General features: G+C 41.0%; 1 protein-coding gene across 11 annotated transcripts in view; it reads left to right on the plus strand.

Annotated features, from left to right (window-relative positions):
- LOC135721124 (uncharacterized) overlaps window positions 1–18,205 on the plus strand; it is a 126,139-nt gene that overhangs the window by 89,014 nt on the left and 18,920 nt on the right. For 7 of the 11 annotated variants that reach the window (XR_012335915.1, XM_065243283.2, XM_065243287.2 and 4 more), the window contains 3 exons: window positions 15,434–15,607; window positions 15,787–15,957; window positions 17,122–17,295. Coding sequence is in view for 10 of the 11 variants with exons in the window: in XM_065243283.2 (XP_065099355.1) it covers window positions 15,434–15,607; window positions 15,787–15,957; window positions 17,122–17,295 (519 nt within the window). In the remaining variant the exon portion in view is untranslated. The remainder of the gene's footprint in view (window positions 1–15,433; window positions 15,608–15,786; window positions 15,958–17,121; window positions 17,296–18,205) is intronic. The other 4 variants (XM_073813452.1, XM_073813456.1, XM_073813453.1 and 1 more) reach the window with 3 other exon arrangements.

Below are 18,205 nucleotides of genomic sequence, written 5' to 3' on the forward strand. Positions count from 1 at the left end.
TACAACGTCACCCATTCGCTACGTTCATTATCAAAACTGGCAAGTTATCCAGCTGGGTTGGATTTTGACTGGGCTAAGCCAATGTCAATCAACATTCCATCCAATCGGAATTTTGATATGCAGTCATGTTGTTCATCTACCGGGTGTAGCTGGCCATCCGAGAAACAAACTCGGGGGCCCTCTAGTGGCTCGGGGCTCCAAGCAGTTGCCTGCCTTGCCTGTTGACAAGGTGCGCCTCTGGCTGTTACAAGGTGAGAAGCTCTAATATACATAACTGGACTAGTTTAGCCTTCGTTGCATTTCTGTTTTATTAGAATCAACTATTCTCGGCTGCCTAAAAACCTTTTCTTGGCATATTGTGTTACAAAACATTGGAGTGTAACCAATCGAATTTCTAGTTTATTTTAATTAGCTTATACGGGCTATGTTACTTAAAACAGCTTATATGGGCTGACTTCGTATTAGAATCCTAACACAAAACAGCAGAGGTGTAAAGTACTTGAGTAATTTTACTTGATTACTGTACTTAAGTATTATTTTTGGGGATTTTTACTTTACTTGAGTACAATTAAAAATCAATACTTTTACTTTTACTTAATTACATTTTTTAAGAAAAAGTACTTTTTACTCCTTAAAATTTTATTTACAGTCAAAAAGTACTTTTAGTATTTTAGAGATCTTTTTCCCTTGCTCTATCAAACCAATTGAATTGCGCTGATGGCCAGTTTAATTTAAATGTTATTTATTCTGAAGCCTTTGGACCACACTAAGGAATTGGCCAACAGTTCATCTAATGATAAAGATTTTTTCGCTTCTTTGAAACCGTCAACACATGAAGTGTGACACGTCTCCTGCTGTTTGAAGCCTCTCTATCAAGATAATACCTTGTTCACACTGTCAGTCCAAATCTAATTTTGGTGCATATCTAATTTGACAGACTCACTGTCCACATTGTGTATCACAACTCTGTTCAGAATTTGTGTGTCCTATAGCTGTTTTCCAAATTATCTGTTTCTATGGCAATGACGTCGCGCTGGCACGACAATCTGCCTCGACGTCTGACATGTTTTATGTGACGTGACAGCATGATGTAACCGAAAAGCTACACAAATACGATCAGGGCGGTTAGACTGAAATGGATTTCCAGAAATGCGATTTGAAAAGGATTTCAAACCACCTCTGGATGTAGCCTGAAACGGATTAGAAAAAAACAGATTTCATGTGTTTTCTTAGCCGTTCACACGTTCTAAATGTGATTGGATTCCTATCGGATATGCACCAAAATCAGATTTGGACTGACAGTGAGTGCGTTTACATGCACAGAATAAGCGGATAACTATCAAAAATCTGCTTATTATAGAAAACTGTTTTCATGCGTTTACATGCAAATCAATAAACCGGTTATGCAGACAACTGCGTTTACATGGTACTTGGAGAATTATCAGTTTTCTCGCAGGCAGTGACGTCACCACCTATAGTACATAATAGTCAATCAAAAAGCCAACGGCATATCTGTCTTAAGCTGTACTGTTGTATCTCTTCTCGTGTCTACAGAACCTGTAAATTTAACATGAGTTTTTTTTTCACAGTTTCTCTGCCAACTGCTTTAGTCGAGCGGAGACTTTTATGCATTTCTTTGCGCTTACTTCCGCGTGTGACGTTTATCTTTCATACGCGGAGACATGCGCACATGGACAAAACCGTGAGAAAGCGGGTTAAGGTGTTTACATGCCACGCGAAATCAGCGTAATGAGCAAAAAACTACCTGTGCCGATTTGGAATGTGCAATAAACCAATAAGAGTCTCATCTCTCATTCCCTTTACAAGCCAGTTGCGCTGGCGCCATCCCGATTCCATATTTTGGCAGAATTTGTAAACTAAAAAACTAAGCGGAGGAAGAAGACCACCAGTTTAAGATTGATATTAAAAAATTTGCGTTGTTTTTATTTGTAATGAAATTGTTATTTTTTGGTATTAAAACATTTAAAAGTCGTTTTCTTTCAGTCATGGAAGTAAAAATAGCAGGCTTTTAATTGCTGTAAATGTATTGATAGCCCAGATGATCAGTGTTATCTCAAAGAATATTTTACAAATATGCAAGAAAAGCTTTGTACTTTAAAAATAATTTAATTAGTAGCCTAATTTGTTGGTATTTGAAGAGTTTTGTTGCAAAACGAGATAATTCCGTTTTTTTTCTCCAGAAATCTTGTTTTTTCGTTGTGCATTCCAATTAATATAAATTCAACTGCAGTTGGTTTGTTTTGATTTAAACCTTCATAACTTAAAAAATACAGCTAAGTAGCACCATAAAACAAAATAATAACATGATAACATAATAATTAAGTTAAAAACAGAGTTATCTCGTTTTGCAACGAAATTCTTCATTTAAACCTTTAAAAGTCGTTTTCTTTGCAGGCTTTTAATTGTTGTAAATGTATGGATAACATGATCGGTGTAATCTCAAGAAAAGGTTTGTACTTTAAAAATAGTTTATTTGTAACAAACAGGAGATAAATCATTTATAAACGCGCCGTTTCAGCACTAGAACAGCACCGTGGGTGTTTTGAAATTTAAGCATAAAATGAAAACGGTTCTCATCTCATCATATCCACAGGTACAAAGTCATCATATAGAATAAATCTGTGGGGTAGCATGAAATAAATTCTAAATAAATGCAATATTTGCATTTGTTTAAAGCAAAACATTAAATTACTTACCAGGCTACAGGTGAAGCAGCTTTATACGCCTTCTAACGTCTCATAATCGGTCCTCATTTATGTCCAAGACACTCAATAATAATCTTTTTAAACATTTTAACATTTTAATCCTTTGATTTTTTTATTTTAAACGTTTGTGTGCTGCTGCGCATCCATGTGATAAGCAAATGCGCGTTGTCATCCCGTTTATAGGCGCATATTACTAACGCGCTCATTAAATAACAAAAACAATATTGCTCCATTGACTTTAGAGCAGGTTTTAGTTGGTCAGTGTTGTAGTCCATTTTATTTGCCTCAAAATAGCAACGCAACAATGCGCCTGAACACAACCCGTTTTCAGACCAGAAGGCTCATGGGCGCAAAAGTGGGCGCAAATGTTATCTGCAAAGACTTTTATTTTTTAGCTGCTGAACCAACACCTCATGTTCAGAATCCTCAACGGTGATGTTAAAGGGGGCACCAGCAAGCTGTAAAGTCTTCTCACCGAAGGTCTTCGTGACCTTCATTCTAAGACAATGAAGCAGCGCAGCTCTCATTATTCCTTACATGGCAGCCTTAAACCGGGTGTTCATTTCCATGATGTGGGGTGTAGGAGGGGAGAGGAGGCTGTTCGAAATGCGCTATTTATTGCACTACTGTTTACAAAATTAACTTATTTCTTATTATAATAGCAAACAAGAGTTTTAAAAAAAAGATTTATTTTATAGGTCAAGTATTGTGATAATTGCAACATAATTTACTCATTAGGATAACTAATAGGCCTTACTGGATAGGCAGGTGGGTGGGCCTAGCTGACAGGTCCAAGGCCCACCCATAGCTACGCGACTGGTGTAAACTGCATTTATAGTAAGGAAGTGCACATATGCAGATATCATAGCAAATAGCAGTAAATACACACACCTTGCTCTCTTGTGAAGTTCACTCCGCATTGTGAGACCGTGGATTGAAGAAGGCCTAAAACTCAGAGTAAAGACTGGGCGGAGCTAAGAGGGCTCAGCTTAAGGGGGTTGCGTGTGTGGCACAGTCCTTGGCTGGGGCCTTCAAAAGTTTATGGGCCCTTAGAATTGTCCTAACTCCCCCCCCCCCCCTTACGGTGCCCCTGAGTACATTACACATGAGATCAGTATGTTTTCAGTCAAGCATTGCCATAGTTGCTAACTAATTGGTGAATTACTGATAATATTCTGTTAATGTATATAGTGTATTCTAAAGTATGGTAAGGTAAAGTGGTCTAATAAAAATAATACTGAGACCATGTGATCCCACACAAATCATGGGTCTGGCATGATCCTGCCTCAATACTAGATTAAAACAGGGTGTTATGATCAGGCACACTAACCACAACACAGAAAGGACCGCAAAGTCGATTGGACTCGTTTATCTAAGGGATTTATTAAACAACTACATAACTGACAATCAAAACAGAAAATAGGAGTTTAACTACAACGAAATTGAAATTGAGGCAGGAAGATCAATCACAGGCGTGGTAGTCAGCTCCAGCCTCCATCCACACGAAAGGTTTTAAAGGGTGTCCCTCCGCCCACTCGTTACAGATCACACCTGCACACAATAACAAATGAAGAACACACTGCCAAGCAGCCAATTATTAGAAAAATAAACAGAGCCCCAACATGTAATGGAGGGACGTAACACACCCTCAAACCAAAATGTTGACTCCAGTCTTCATAATTAAATGACAACACACACAATACCATACACAAACAAACAAACACACGACCATACAGTTACCCATTAACTGTAGACATGAAAATACTAAACTAAGGTACCCTAGACAAGGCGTCTGCCAAGACGTTGTCAGAGCCACGGATATGCTTAACCTCGATGTTAAAAGGCTGTAGAATCAAACTCCACCGCATCAGGCGCTGATTGGTATTTCTCATGCGGCTAAGGAACTTCAGGGGGTCATGATCACTATAAACAATCGTTCTATCTGAAGCACCCAGATATACTTCAAAGTGTTGGACCGCAAGAACAAGGGCTAGCGTCTCCTTTTCGATGGTTGAGTACCACCGTTGATATAAGTTAAACTTCTTAGAGAAGTAGCAAACGGGGTGATGGACATTCTCAACATCTTGAAGAAGAACAGCGCCAGCACCTTGATCACTAGCGTCAACCATTAAAAAAAAAGGTGTCTCAAAATCAGGTGCAGCTAACACAGGAGCTGAAATGAGTAATGCCTTTGCATTCTCAAAGGCGCTCTGACAGTATTCAGACCACTCATATACAACCTTTGGACTAAGTAAATTAGTCAGTGGAGCTACTACAGATGAAAAATTCCTGCAAAAACTACGGTAGTAGCCCACCATACCAAGAAATCTGCGCAACTCACGACGATCAGCAGGGGGAGGGAAACTACAGATAGCAGACACTTTAGCCTCCAAAGGACGCACCTGGCCACCTCCTACTACTCTACCCAAGTAAGTAACTGTTGCTTTGCCAATCTCGCATTTAGCTAAATTAATGGTCAAATTGGCTGCAGAGAGTCGACAAAACAGTTCTCGGATCTGCTGAACATGCTCTGGCCATGATGCACTATAAAGGACCACATCGTCCAAATAGGCCTCACAACCAGACATGCCAGACAACACTGTATTTATTAACCGCTGAAATGTTGCGGGAGCATTACGCATTCCAAAAGCCATGACGTGGTAATTCAGAAAGTCGTCTGGGGTAACAAATGCAGATATTTCTCTTGCACGACTAGTAAGGGGAACCTGCCAATAGCCTTTCAGCAAGTCAAACTTACTAACAAAAACCGCAGAACCCACGTGATCAATACAATCATCCAACCTAGGCAAAGGATGACAGTCAGGTCTAGTAACTGCATTAACACGCCGATAATCTGTACAAAACCTAAACGTACCATCAGGCTTTGCCACCAAGAGACATGGAGAACTCCATGCACTCATGCTAGGCTCTGCAATGTTATTTAGAAGCATATACTGTACTTCCTTCTTTAACACAGCACGTTTCAAAGGATTTACCCTGTATGGATGTTGTTTTATTGGTGCTGTTGTTCCAACATCAATGTCATGCTCAATGACATGAGTTTGTTTTGGAACATCACTAAACAACTCTCGAAATTGATGAACAACGTCCAAAATGTCAGCCTTCTCAGAGTCTGTGAGGTGTGGGAGGTGATCAGCTAAGACTGAGAGCATTTCAGTGTTGTTAAGACGACCCTCAATTAGAGCACGAGATGGATTATTTTCAATTTCATCACTCTCTTCCACCACAACAGATAACAGCACGGATTTATCACTTGTCGACCCCGATGAATCAGATTCCAGCTCAGCTGAAAATGAAACTGAAGAAGCGGAAAGAGAAGTACGCTCAAAATAAGGCTTCAACATATTAATGTGACCGAGTCGCTTTTGCTGTCGTCGATCTGGAGTGGCGATTACATAATCGCGGTCAGAAACTTTATGCACTACCACATATGGACCACTAAAACGGGCTTGTAGCGCAGATCCAGGAATGGGACGTAACATAAGTACTTTATCACCCACTTTGAAGTGTCGATCTATAGTCTTACGGTCGTACCAGCTTTTCATCTTATCTTGTGCTTGCTCAAGATTTTCATGGGCCAACTCACGGGCTCTGTGTAAACGAGAACGAAAATTTGACACATAACTCAAAATGTCTTTTGCAGGGAGATCACTTAAAAACTGATCTTTTAATACAGCCAACGGACCTCGTGGATTGTGTGCAAAAACAAGATCAGCGGGACTAAACCCAAGTGACTCCTGTCTCACCTCTCTACAGGCAAACAGCAACCAGGGAACTGCATCTACCCAATCCTTACCGGTCTCAAGGCAATATGCGCGCAACATCCCCTTCAGAGTTTGATGATAACGTTCCAGTGCCCCCTGGCTTTCAGGATGATAGGCACTGGAAACATTATGTTGTATGCTAAGCTGTTTCAAAACACGGGTGAATACGCGAGACATGAAATTCGATCCACGATCAGTTTGGATGATTTTTGGCAGACCAAACACAGAGAAGAATTTTAGCAGTTCCTTTAACACAACTTTAGCGGAAATTTTTCGTAGAGGAATAGCCTCCGGAAAACGAGTAGATGCACACATCATTGTTAAAAGATATTGATATCCACTCGTGGAACGCACAAGTGGACCAACAATATCAACAATGACATGATCAAATGGCGGGGCCACCACAGGGATGGGATACAGAGGAGCAGGAGAGATTTTCTGGTTGGGTTTACCAACCAGCTGACAGACGTTACAAGTTTTACAGAAGCTAACTACATCCCGCTTCAACCCTGGCCAGTAAAAGTGTTGGCTAACACGATTTAATGTTTTGGCAACCCCCATATGACCAGCTACACAGTCATGGGCTACACTCAAAATTTTATCCCTATATTCAACTGGCATCACAATTTGATAAACAGAGTTACCATGGTCAGGAACATTGTAAGGCCTCCACTTCCTCATTAAAACACCATCCTGAAAGAAAAAACATTGTGGTTCTTTATCAATGTTAACATCAGATAAGGCAGAACGAGATAGAGAGACTAAAGACATATCTGCTTTTTGAGCAGCAATCAATTTTGTGCGTGACAAGCACGCAGACTCCGTCATAGTTTTATTAATCTCCTTATCAGGCCCAGATAGATCAACAGCAGATGACTCAGGAGATTACTCAGACTCAAGATTCACAAAGAAAGAATCAGACAACTCATATTCAGCAGGAGAAAAGGAGCGCCCTCCTTTCTTCACCATAGCACGAGTAATCGCGCATGCGGGAAACACATCTGGATTTTTCTCTACACACTCATGCTCTACTGTCTTGCCAGGTATAGTAACAACTTGAGGAAGAACTTCCGTATTTACTCGGTTCCACACATTACCACCTGCCAAATCATTGCCCAAAATAAAGGACACGCCAGGAATGGGCAAAGATTCACGAACACCAACCACAAAGCGGCCGGTGACTACACCAGATTTTAAAATGATTTGGTGAAGTGGAACAACAGTAACGCCCATCTCAAAGCCACGAACTAATACACTAGTGCCATTTTCTGTTGTTTGAGACAAAGGTAAAACCCCATTTAAAATAAATGATTGTGCAGCGCCGGTGTCACGCAAAATGCGTACAGGAATTAAACTATCACCATCCTCACACAATGACACAAAACCATCACTAATGAAAGGTTCATAGCCGGTCTTCACGTCACTTAAAAATTCAGGACAGGGCGAAGCAAAATGTGGAGATGCTTTAATCAACCCAAAGCCTTTCGCAGCTTGCTTTTTCTTCAACACTGGACAGTCTGCCACAAAATGCCCAGGCTTCTTACAATAAAAACAAGCCTGCTCTGAACTACTAGAAGAATGAACAGCAGCATAACTGGAATTTGGAGATGAACCTATAGGTTTATATCGTTCTTTAAAGATACGATGGGTCAAAACAAATTCATCTGCCAAAACAGCAGCTTCATGCAAAGAATCGACTTTATGTTCATTAAGGTAAGTAGCTACAACATCGGGCAAGCAGTTTTTAAATTCTTCCACAAGAATTAAAGCTCGCAACTTTGCCTGGCTGTCTACTTCACTTGACGAACACCATCGATCAAACAAAGCCTCCTTCTCACGAGCAAACTCGATATAAGTCTGCTGCTCAGTTTTCTCACATCGGCGAAAGCGCTGTCGATAAGCTTCTGGAACTAATTGGTAACAATTAAGAATAGCTGCCTTAACCACACCATAGTCTTTACTTTGCTCAAGTGAAAGTGAAGAGTACACTTCTTGTGCCCTACCAGTTAACACTGACTGAATTAACAAAGTCCATACTTCTTTTGGCCAATTTAAAGTTGACGCAACTTTCTCAAAATGCGGAAAATATTTTTCCACGTCTTTTTCAATGAACGGTGGTACAAGCCTAATATTTTTGCTCACGTCAAAAGACCCTGTGTGAATGAGATCAATATTTTCCTGTCTAGCTTTTAAATCTAAGCGTTTCATTTCCAATTCATTCTCAGAGACCTTTAAACGCAATGACTCTCTCTCATTGTCTAACTCTCGCTCTCGAATAGAAAGCTCTTTCAACCGAATAGTATCCCTCATATCAACAGGAGGTAAAACCCTCTTCTCTACCAAAAATGGTAAGAGAACAGTTTTAATGGTTTGTTTGAGACGTTTTTCGGAAGCGGACAATTCAATCTCATAAAAAGTAGCCAATTCCAAAAGTTGCTCCTTTTTAAGATTATTAAATGCCTCTACAGAAGGGTTTTCAACAAACTCCGGAGCTATAGACATGATTAATATAGTAACTCAAAATAAAGAAAACTAAATACTACAGGCTGCTACATAACTACAGGGAAAACTAGAAACGAAGTGATCAAAATCCCCAAAATGAACACAAAACTTTAACATAAGAACCACGCCACAATACTGACAAGCTGAGGAAAAGTTAGACACAAAATGGGCTAAACCCCAAAAATCACTGCAGCCAACAAAAGTCTAAACTCGACCTCAGCCTGTTTAAACACCACTTTATGTGGTGCATTATTAAATCACTTAAACGACAAAATAAGCAAGTACCAAAAGACTGGGAGATTCACTGCCACACCCCAACCCCTACTTACCTATCCAAAAAAAATCTAAACTTAGCCTCACTAGTCTTCAGTGGATCCCCTACCCGGTGTACATTAAACGTTAAGCTCGTGAGGACATAGTAGACCGATTACGCAGTCTACCACAACCCCCGAAACGTACCGACTAAGGATACCACCAAAAATAATGAAACTAAAATAATAAAGTGGCAGACTCTATGTCTGCCCGATGACTTACTTATTGAGGTGCACGCTCCTCTACCCAGAAAAAAAATATATGGTACTCACCACAAGTCGCTCACCACAAATTACTTTCTACCCCCAAAAAAAACAAACGGACGAGCTCCCAATTGTTATGATCAGGCACACTAACCACAACACAGAAAGGACCGCAAAGTCGATTGGACTCGTTTATCTAAGGGATTTATTAAACAACTACATAACTGACAATCAAAACAGAAAATAGGAGTTTAACTACAACGAAATAGAAATTGAGGCAGGAAGATCAATCACAGGCGTGGTAGTCAGCTCCAGCCTCCATCCACACGAAAGGTTTTAAAGGGTGTCCCTCCGCCCACTCGTTACAGATCACACCTGCACACAATAACAAATGAAGAACACACTGCCAAGCAGCCAATTATTAGAAAAATAAACAGAGCCCCAACATGTAATGGAGGGACGTAACACAGGGACAAATGGCAGTATGACAATATGAATTATATATTTTATGTATTTTTATGTACCATGCTGTTAATGTCAAACTTGTATTTGTACTTGTTCACAGACAGCAATTATTTGATCAGTTTTAACACTGAAGCTAGATGCGTCAGATTTCATCTTAATATCCAACTTTATTCATTACAGCGAGATGGTCTTTCTGCTGGGCCTTAGGCCTGTCGCACCTCCTACGGTGCCTGGAGGACTATGCATGGCAGAGGCGTCCTCTTCCCTGAGGCAGGCCTAAACCTGGCCGCATACCACATGGCTTTGCTGCAGGGTCTTCAGCTGGGGACCACCACTCATTAACGTTTCGCCCCTTGACCCAGTACGTCTCCTGATGGCGGGGCGGTGACCAGGGACGTCTCCCTGACACCCCCTGCAGCAAAGCCTAATTGATTCTCCAAGCCTTGTCTCGTCGTCTCAGCCAGAGCCAGTGGCTTGCTTTCTCTGCTTCCTCAGAGAGCTCCTTGGTGGATCTACTCAGTATGGCTCCCCGTTGTCCCAGGTCCCTGAGCAGGCATGAAATTGATCTGCCCACAAAGCCTCTGGCTCCCATTTCCACCGGGTACAACCTCACACTCCATCCGCTTTCTCTACACTCCACGACCAAGTCTGTGTACTTTGCCTTCTTCCTCTCATATGCAGCTTCCAGTCCCTCCTCCCATGGCACTGTCAGCTCGATCAGTATCACTGACTTTACAGCTACAGACCACAGCACTACATCTGGTCTTAATGTGGTGCTGCATATCTCCTGTGGGAAATAGAGTTGCCTTCCCAGATCTACTTCCATCTTCCACTCCGCCCCTGATGTTAATAACTTGGCGGGTGGTCTCTTGCTGGTATGCCTTGCGGATTCTCCCTGCCTGAGGAAGTGGATCCTGGATCGGCTCTGTGTTGGACTTTGCTGGTTTGCCTCCTGCCGACATTTCTCCAGCACCTCTGCCAACTTCCTGAGCACTTGGTCGTGCCGCCATCTAAGCCGACCTTTTATCAGCGCTGTTTTACAGCCTGATAAAACATGCTGGAGTGAGACGTTGATGGTCCCACAGAGATCACAGGATTGTTCTGTTCCAAGCCATTGGTGGAGGTTTTTTGGGCACGGGAGGGTGTCGTATGTTGCCCTGATGAGGAAACTGAGCCGAGCCTGTGGCAGTTTCCAGAACTCTGCCCAGCTGATTGCTCTGCTCGCGATGCCCTCCCACGTTGTCCACCGCCCCTGCTGCCCCTGTGTCACAGACCTTACTCTGAGCTCCTCCTGCTCAATCCTGGTGACCTCTGCTACCACTAGGTCCTTCCTCTCCTTCCTACTTGCCTTGGACCATAGAATTGTTGGCTCGCTCCATCCAAGGCCTGCCCGCCCTGTCTGGACCATGCCCACAATTTGTTGATGTTGTAATCTTCCAATCACCTTCTGCACCTCCTCCTTCGCCCTCCATTTCCTTCCAGTCTCAACTCTGGCATTTGCGTCAGCCACTGTCCTGTCGGTGGAGTCCCTTAATTCCATCACCAGCCTTGCCTTCTCCTGCCTATAGCCCAAGGTAATGGATTTTAGGGTTACTGGAGTGCATTACATCCATACAGACCAGCAGCCGAAAAGCATCGTGGTAGGCCGAGCCATTTGCGGATGAAGGAATTGGCTTTTGCCTCCATCCGGCTTACTGCTGATGAGGTAACTTCACACAGCTTCAGAGGCCACATCACCCTTGGGTACAGGGTGAAGTGATAACACCACACCTTGTACTTTCCAGGTAACTGGCTAGCGTCGATCTTGGACAGGCCTTCTAGGAGCTGCTGAAGGATGATTTTCCCCATATCTTTGTCTGAAAGACCAGATGTGTACAGTTTTCACAAGCTTCGGATAGGCTGATCCACGATGTGGGGGATGTCTTCCCCGCTGATAGTGAAGGTGACTCTGTCATTTCTCTCCCCCTTTCTCAATGAGAGGCTCCTTGACTTCTGCGGCTTGAACTTCATTCTGGCCCAGGTGATCAGCTCATCTAGCCTCTTAAGCAGCCTGACTGTACATGGGGCAGTTCGTAACAAGCAGGTAATGTCGTCCATATAGCACCTTAAGGGTGGGAGCCTCTGACCTGCAGGCAGCCGGACCCCACCCACCACCTGCCTAGCCCCGATCAAGATCACTTCAAATGCTGCCACAAAGAGGATTGGAGAAATGGAACATCCCATTGCGATCCATACTTCCAGTTGTTGCCAGCCAGTAGTGACATTCTTCAGTGCAAAGCACATGTACATTTCCTGGTAGTAGTTCATGATCATGGTCCTGATGTTGTCTGGGACGTAGAAGAATTCCAATGCGTGGGCTATCAGCAGGTGTGGCACTGACCCATAGGCATTAGCTAGATCTAGCCATATGACATGCAGATCTGTCTTCTCCCTTTTACCCGTCTGGATCTGTTCCCAAATCATGGAAGCATGTTCTACACAGCCAGGGAAACCTGGAATCCCGGCTTTCTGACAACTGGTATTAATGTAGTTGTTCTCTGTGAGGTAGGTGGTCACTCTTCTTGCCATCACCGAGAAGAAAATTTTCCCCTCCACATTCAATAGAGCTATGCTTCTAAATTGCTCAATGGTCTTAGCGTTCTGTTGTTTGGGAATAGCAACTGCCACTGCCCTCTGCCACTCGGATGGTATGGTCTGCTTATTCCATGTGGTTCTCATCAGGGTCCATAGCAGCTTCACCACTCCTGGGCAGTGCTTATACAGTTTGTAAGGTATCCCATTCGGGCCTGGTGCTGAAGCAGATCTTGCCCGCTGGATCACCTGCTTGATCTCGCTGAACTTTGGTGGTGATACATCAAACAGGGGTGATGGTTCTGAAGGTCTAGGCACATAACCTGGTGAATCTAGGGGTTTATTCCTTGCTGGGTCACTATACTGAGTGTGGATGTATTCCTGCAGTTCTTCTTTGGAAACATCCAAAATTCCGCTTGTCTTCTCCTCAAGGAGCCTGCGTGCATACCGGAATGGGTTTAAATTCTTATCCAACCAGGGTTTACATTAGCATTGACTGTCTTTTAATTTTTGTATTTGCTTGCACATACCTTGAAAGGCTAGGGTTCTCTGTGAAATATGGCTCTGTGTAATAAATGCCGCTCTATCTTAAAGCAGGTGATGTCGATTTAATACTAATCACCAAACCGGCTTTACTGATGAGACACAAATGACAATCGCAGCTGATTTTTTTGCCCAGCTCTAGCATACGGGCCCAGAGCCTGTATGTAAAAAACATCAAATTTTAGGTGTTACCCCGAATTTTTTTTCAGTTTATCTAACTTTTGTCAATGTTATTTTATATACAATTTAAGTAGTTTGTCTTGATAGATTGTCTGCTCATGAAAAATCTTGGTACCGTTCAAGCCCTTAAATAAGTTTTGCTAATATACATCTTATCCATTTTATACTGTATATTATATTATTATATTGTTATATTTATTCCTATTTACTGTCTATATACTACTAACATGTATTTACTGTAATTTGCTGCTTTGCAACAATGCAACAAGAAATTTGTCAAAAGTGCAGTAGAAATACAACCCCAAATCAGAAAAAGTTGGGACACTGTAGAAATTGTGAGTAAAAAAGTAATGGAATAATTTACAAATCTGATAAACTTATATTTTATTCACAATAGAATATAGATAACATATCAAATGTTGAAAGTGAGACATTTTGAAATGTAATGCCAAATATTGGCTCATTTTGGATTTCATGAGAGCTACACATTCCAAAAAAAGTTGGGACAGGAAACAATAAGAGGTCAGAAAATGTAAATGTACAAATAAGGAACAGCTTAAGGACCAATTTGCAACTTATTAGGTCAATTGGCAACATGATTGGGTATAAAAAAGCCTGTCAGAGTGGCAGTGTCTGTCAGAAGTCAAGATGGGCAGAGAATCACCAATTCCCCCAATGCTGCGGCGAAAAATAGTTTTCTGAGTTTCTCAGAGAAAAATTGCAAAGAGATTGAAATTATCATCATCTACAATGCATAATATCATCCAAAGATTCAGAGAATCTAGAACAATCTCTGTGTGTAAGGGTCACGGCCGGAAAACCATACTTGATGCCCGTGATCTTCGGGCCCTTAGACGGCACAGCATCACATACAGGAATGCTACTGTAATGGAAATCACAACATGGGCTCAGGAATACTTCCAGAAAACATTGTCAGTGAACAAAATCCACCGTGCCATTCGCCGTTGCCAGCTAAAACTCTATAGGTCAAATAAGAAGCCATATCTAAACATGACCCAGAAGTGCAGGTGTTTTCTCTGGGCCAAGGCTCATTTAAAATGGACCTTGGCATAGTGAAAAACTGTTCTGTGGTCAGACAAATAAAAATTTGAAGTTCTTTTGGGAAAACTGGGACTTTTCATCCGGACTAAAGAGGACAAGGACAACCCAAGTTGTTATTAGCGCTCATTTCAGAAGCCTGCATCTCTGATGGTTTGGGGTTGCATGAGTGGGTGTGGCATGGGCAGCTTACACATCTGGAAAGGCACCATCAATGCTGAAAGGTTTATCCAAGTTCTAGATACATATGATCCCATTCAGACATCGTCTCTTTCAGGGAAGACCTTGCATTTTCCAACATGACAATGCCAGACCACATACTGCATCAATTACAACATCAAGACTGCATAGAAGAAGGATCTGAGTACTGAAATGGCCAGCCTGCAGTCCAGATCTTTCACCCACAGAAAACATTCGGTGCATCATAAAGAGGAAGATGCCACAAAGAAGACCTCAGACAGTTGAGCAACTAGAAGCCTGTTTTAGACAAGAATGGGACAGCATTCCCATTTCTATACATTGGTCCTCCTCCAGCTGTTCCTTATATGTACATTTAACTTTTCTGGCCTCTTATTGCTACCTGTCCCAACTTTTTTTGGAATGTGTAGCTCTCATGAAATCCAAAATGAGCCAATATTTGGCATGACATTTCAAAATGTCTCACTTTCTATATTTGATGTGTTATTTATACTTTGTAATTTATTCCATTCCTTTTTTACTCACAATTTCTACAGTGTCCCAGCTTTTTCTGATTTGGGGTTGTACATTTGAATTAAAGCACATTCTTTGTTGTAAAGTGCATAATCTCCGCCCATGCGACCATACGACCATGCTGCCCTCTTGTTACTCTTAACTAGGTTAAGAGACCTCTCCAGCTCTCTTAAATAATTTAGGAGCTGAGACCTAGTCTTAACACTTAGGAGGCTTTAAAAATCAAACTTATTCTTAAGTCTAAGAATTTTTACGACTAACATTTTACTCTGAGCGGCTTTATACATAAGGGCCCTGTTTTTTTTTTAAATATGTAACATTTTGCAATATAATGTTGTGACAGTAAATATTACAAAATATAAACTTTTGTCTCCAGATTATTACAGACTTCTTCTGCAGCTGAAGGCTTCAAATATCTGAATGAAACTCTTGGTATAAATCCATTACTCCAGAGAGATCTGAATCTGAATGATCATAAACTAAACAACACAAGAGTGATACAGATCTGTGATCTACTGAAGGATAAACACTGTAGACTCAACACACTCATGTGAGGATTTCATCTTTATTTAAAGTCTCTTAACAAACACAACATCATTTAATATCATGGGTTTATTGTTGTGATGTTTTTGTATTGAAATGAGTTTATGAATGAAGCAAATTAATACAGTACACAGCCATGATAAGAGTGTTGTGTATTAATGAAGTTTGTGTTGTGTATTATTTCAGATTAAGTGGTTGTGGTCTAACAGAAGAAAGTTGTTCAGCTTTAGCTTCAGTTTTAAGATCAAAGCCCGGTTTAAAAGAGCTCGACATGAGCAACAATAATCTACAGGATTCAGGAGTCAAGAAACTTCACAACGGATTAGAAAATACAAACTGTCAACTACACAAACTCAGGTAACAACATTACATCAAGAAATTACTCTGTGTGGGATTATTAAAGATTTTAAAAGATGGAAAACTTTCTCTTTTCTTAACAAATCAATCCAAATCACTAAACCCTGCTTTTAACCCTTTTTTGAGGATCGTTTCACACTTGTAATTTAGGGGCTGTCCACACGGAGACGCGTATCACTGTATACGTATAAATTTGTTATCGTATTGGCGTTTCATCCACACGGATCCGGCGTTTAGGGAGACTGAATCCGCTATTTTTTGAAACCGGGTCCTAAAGTGGAAAAATCTGAAACCGACACCCTTGCGGTTTCGTCTGTACAGCCAATCCATATATTTTGTGAAGTGAAAACGTCATCACATCACGTGTCAGAAGCGTCACACGAAACAGCAACAACAATAACGGCGGACTACGTGATTGTGTTCGTGCTACAGAAGCTACTCGTGCTACAGAAGCTACTAAAGCCTACTAGCTTTATTACAGCAAAATCTATTGCTTCTATGCAATTGTGGTGACCAACAAGCGATAACGGACAACACCATACGTTGGCTATGCGCATGCTCAAAGTCTTCTTCTCCGTGTATAGTGTATATCTGTGGCAGAATTACAGCGCCCCATACTGGTCCGGCATATATACTACACCGCTTTCAGCCGGTTTCAGTGGTTTCGTGTTTACGGATTATTTTTTTAGAGCAAGGAAAAAAAATGATCGGATAGGGAATGCACTGGCTTTGTGTGGACATAGCCTTAGACGTGGGGTTATCCCTGAAATTAACCCAGGGTTATGAAACCCTGCTAGCCCTGGTTTAAAGGTAGGAGCAGGGTTGGAGAATCCTGACCTAGGGTTTAGGAATGCACAGTGTGAAATGTCAGATTATGAATACCCAGAGTTATCTATTAACCCTTGATTAACTATGAACAGTGTAAAACATGAAACCGATAACCCAGGATTCCGTTTACATGGAGTTTAGAATAACCCGGGGGTAAACTATTTCCAGTGTTAAAAGCCCTATGATGTGTTAAATGGCATAACACAAAAAATGTGTACACAATTAACACATCCTTTTCTAAGGTAAAGAAAGAATAATAATTTGTGTTATTATTCACTTACAGTTTATGTGATAAAATAATGGATGTGATTATTAATGAAAACTTCTCTTCTTCAGTCTCTCATGCTGCAGTATTGGAGAAGAAGGTTATGAGTCTTTGTCTAGAGCTGTGAGATCAAACCCATCACATCTGATAGAGCTGGATCTCAGTGGAAATGATCCTGGAGAATCAGGAGCCAAACACATCTATGATTTAATACAAGATCAAGACTGTGCACTCAAGAAAGTCAGGTGAGCTGTGAATTAAAATAATTAAGCAGTAAAGTACCGAAGACTGTTGTATATTGTGAGTAAAGATTTAGTTTTAAGCAATAAACTGAAATACACAAAATGTCATAATATTGATTAAAAACATTTTTCAGCTAAGCTGTGTAAGTCAGCGGTATAAAATACATTAATTTATCATGAATTCTGTGTAATTAAACCTAATAAATAAGGCTACTAACCATCAGCACTACTTTGTATAATTTAATATGTTTTTTTATTAAAATTTAAGTTTTAGAACTGTAGGGGAGCCGCACACTGAAAAAGTTTGAGAACCCCTGGTGTAAGTTATTGGTGGAATGGTTGCCAATCATTTTAATGTAATGTAATTACAAAACCATTTACAACCGCTTCAAAATTGTCTTAACTAATCAATATCAAGGACTGAAACTATCAAATTTATGATAATTTCCTGTTTTGATTTTGATGATTTGATTTTAAGGAAAAACTAAAATGGTAATGAAAGCCAAAATATTAAATGCCATAGATCAGGTGTCACCAACCCTGTTCTTGGAGGGCTACCATCCTGCAGATTTGACCTCCAACCCTAATCAAACACAGCTGAAGCAGCAAATCAAGGTGTTCAGGGTTGCTTGATAATTACAGACAGGTGTGTTGGAGCTGGGTTGGAACTGAAGTCTGCAGGATGGTAGCCCTCCAGGAGCAGGGTTGGTGACACCTGCCATAGATGAACATTGACTGAGGAATACAATGGGGAGGGGGACAAATGACAAATTTCACATAAAATATGAAGCCAACAGAGGCTGAAAATGACTTTAAAATTATTTCTACACAGGGATTTGGTTGTTTTCTGTGTAAACAAATGTAGTCGTTACAATTGTGTACCATCAGTGCTCAAGCCCTCATATATAAGATC

The sequence above is a fragment of the Paramisgurnus dabryanus genome, chromosome 24 (genome assembly GCF_030506205.2).
Source record: "Paramisgurnus dabryanus chromosome 24, PD_genome_1.1, whole genome shotgun sequence".
NCBI classification, from domain to species: domain Eukaryota; kingdom Metazoa; phylum Chordata; class Actinopteri; order Cypriniformes; family Cobitidae; genus Paramisgurnus; species Paramisgurnus dabryanus.